At 60.9% G+C, this 2,925-nt stretch overlaps 1 protein-coding gene across 1 annotated transcript in view; it reads right to left on the reverse strand.

Moving 5' to 3' along the window:
* Positions 1-449: 449 nt before the first annotated feature.
* The window catches only part of GINS4 (GINS complex subunit 4), a 12,517-nt gene continuing 10,041 nt past the window's right edge, over positions 450-2,925 (reverse strand). Inside the window, exons 6-7 of the mRNA XM_007455480.1 lie at positions 640-730; positions 450-549 (exon numbers count right to left, since the gene is read on the reverse strand). Coding sequence (XP_007455542.1) covers positions 453-549; positions 640-730 — 188 coding nt within the window. The 3' untranslated portion in view covers positions 450-452. The remainder of the gene's footprint in view (positions 550-639; positions 731-2,925) is intronic.

A 2,925-nucleotide genomic window follows, 5' to 3' on the forward strand; every position in this document is an offset into this window, starting at 1 on the left:
GCGAGAGCAGAGGCTCCAGAAGCTGAGTTTACACGAGTCGGTGACATACTATACAGGGCGGCCACATGGTTTAATCTATTTACACTCTTCCTACCAGGAGGGTTGAGGGAGCGCTCCTGCCGCTGTCAGGTTGGGGCCCACCAGTCCCCTCATCACAGGCAGCGAGGCCTTTCTACGCACCCCCTCGGCCTCACCCTCCTCAGTTCAAACACCACCACGAAGGGTGCTTCCGTGTCCCTGCCCAGCCGCGGAGTTGGCAGAGCGATGACCCCACCTGCTGATCCTGGCTGGAGCAGCCAGGGAGGGATCTGCCCCGAGCGGATCTCAATGCCCCAGTGACCCGTGGCACTGCCGGGAAAAGTTCCCGTCCTCGGGCACCGGCTGACACGTGGGGTTTCCAAATACGCTCTCCAACGTTCCACGTCCTCACTCTTGGTTAGTTGCTTCCGGTTTTAAATCAGCTGTACGGCTCCAGAAGCGACCAGGGGTGCGATGGTTTTGTATCGGATCAAGTGCTGTGAGCCCTCCTCCAGGTCGATCACATAGTCCCTGGAAGAGAGAACAATGTACCCGTGGAGCTCGGCTGCAACCCCATGGGGAGGAGTGCGTCCCACCATCCACAATGCAAACGCCACTCACCTCTGCTCATCTGTTTCCGGTTCTACCAGTATGTTTTCTTGTCGCTCTTTCACCCTCAGAAACACGTATGAATCCAGATCTGGTTTGGGAACTGCCAAGAGGACGACAGTGTAATCAGAAAATGCTCAGCTAACAAGATTGGGATGGAGAAGCTGCTGGGATTAACTGCCTCAGGCACAAAGGGACCCCTGATGGAAAAGCATCTTGGGGGCAGGGATCTGAGGAGAGATCTGGCTCCTTCTAGAAACAGCATACTTCCCTCAAGGTTTCACACGGCACCCGCTCATTTGACAAGTGATGAGGACGTAAGATCTGCAGGGCGCCTGGGAGGAAGAGCGAGGGCCATGGGAGAAACACGCGTGACGTCTTAGGAGGACCGAGTGTGTGAATCGGGCCAGAAAGTATGTCTGTATAAAGGGTGGGAGGACTGGATGTTAGGGAGACTGGGTCACATGGCGATGGCCTTGAATGTCAGGGAGATGAATACGGGCTGCGCGCTGGAAGCATCCCTCCGTCTCTACCACCAGCCAGCACTTCACCACGAAGTGCCCCGCGCTGGCAGCTCTCCAGCCCTTCCCTGCCTGCGGCTCCGTTTGTGCCAAGAGGACCCCATCACCCGCGGGGTCCGGAGAACCCACCAGACAACTCAGTGTTCAGAGCCCAGCTCAGGTGTGGGGCTGCCCTCGGTTCCCTGTCTACGGGAAGCGGGTCAGGATAACTGACCGCAAAGGTCCGGGGAGGGTCCCCTGGGCTGCTCGGGGGTTCTGGGCCTGCCAGAGACACCAACTTCAGCAGGGTCTGCTGGGCCCCCTGGGCAGCTGCTGATTTGAGGAAACCCTCGAAGGGTGTTCGGCTACAACGCCCTTCCACGACCCTGCCACTGTGGTCTCCATGCTCCAGGGGGCATCTGGGCTACGTGAGCAAGGCTCTGATCTCACGACGGCAGGCTGGCTCCCGAACAGCTCCAGCCCTAGGCGCCCAGCTCCGGTCCTTGGAAGGGACCCAGGACAAGCGACACGTGAGCGTCAGGAGGTGCTGGCCAGCGTCAAGCAGAAGCAGCTCTGGGGCAACGGCATGGACGTGGCTCGGCTGGATACGACAGGTGGTGCTGGGCAGTGATTAGGGACGTGGTCCTCGCCCCACTCATAAGTGCACACGAAAATGGCCGAACTGGACACGGACTGGGCCTCCTGTGTCCCTCAGGCAGGTTCACCAAAACGACCAGTTCAGAGTTCCACAAGCCCGGCACGCGGTGGGCTTGCTCCTGGTCTCCCCTCCACGATGACACGCTGAAGCCCCGAACCCCAGGACTTCAGGACGGGAATGGATTTGGAGACCAGGCCTCTAAAGAGGCAAAATGAAGCCGTCAGGGTGGGGTCCTGATGCAACCTGATGAGGAGCGGGACAGACAGCAGGGTGCGTGTGCAGGGGGCGGCCGCCTGCACGCCAAGGAGAGAGACTCAGGGAAACCAACACTGTCAGCACCCTGACCATGGACTCTGGCCTCCACAGCTGTGAGAAGATCCACGCCGGCTGGTCAGGCGCCCCCGTCCTGTCGGTGGTACTTAGCTGTGGCAGCCGGGGCTAAGCCAGCGGCAGGGCTCAGGGCGCGGCCCCAAGGCTGGGTCGGTGAGGGACGCTCAGGGCTCGGCTGTCATGAACTCAGCTTGGGAACCTGTGGACTCCAGGCCCCCGTGAGGTCCTGCGTGGACAAAGCGAGCTGGGAAAGGCCGGGGAGGTGGACTGGAGGCCACACGCCAGGGGCCCCGCTGGCTGATCCAAGGTTAGGGGTTACCACCAGGGCCCCCCCGTGGCTCGGCAGACTTTCGGGGGACAGAGCAAGGGGGTGAGAGGCAGAGGAGATGGTCGTGCTTCCCTCCCTGGCGCCTCCCTGCCGTCTGTCCTGCTCCCCTTCCCACAGCCGGGAGGCTGCTCACAACCGAAGATCAGGAGCCCCAAGGGACCCCCGGAGGCGTCCCAGCCTCCCTGCTAACGTCCCCCCGGGAGGAGACAGGCCCTGCATGGCCTGGAACCTGTGAGGGGGACGCTGCTGGCCCCGGAGACCAGAGACCCCGGCATCTTCCTCGCCCAGAGGAGCCGAGCACAGCACGGACCCTCGGGAGGTGACTGCGTACACAGTGAGTCTGCACTTACAGTGGCAGCTACGAGAATTTCCTCCGAACCAGAAGAACACAAAAGTGATGCTGAAATCACTACCCCGGCGCCTGCTTTTCACGATTTTTGGTTTTTAACCCAGAGCCCTTCCCCTCTGTCTCTTTCCTGCTG

Source organism: Lipotes vexillifer, unplaced genomic scaffold (genome assembly GCF_000442215.2).
Source record: "Lipotes vexillifer unplaced genomic scaffold, Lipotes_vexillifer_v1.1 scaffold414, whole genome shotgun sequence".
NCBI classification, from domain to species: domain Eukaryota; kingdom Metazoa; phylum Chordata; class Mammalia; order Artiodactyla; family Lipotidae; genus Lipotes; species Lipotes vexillifer.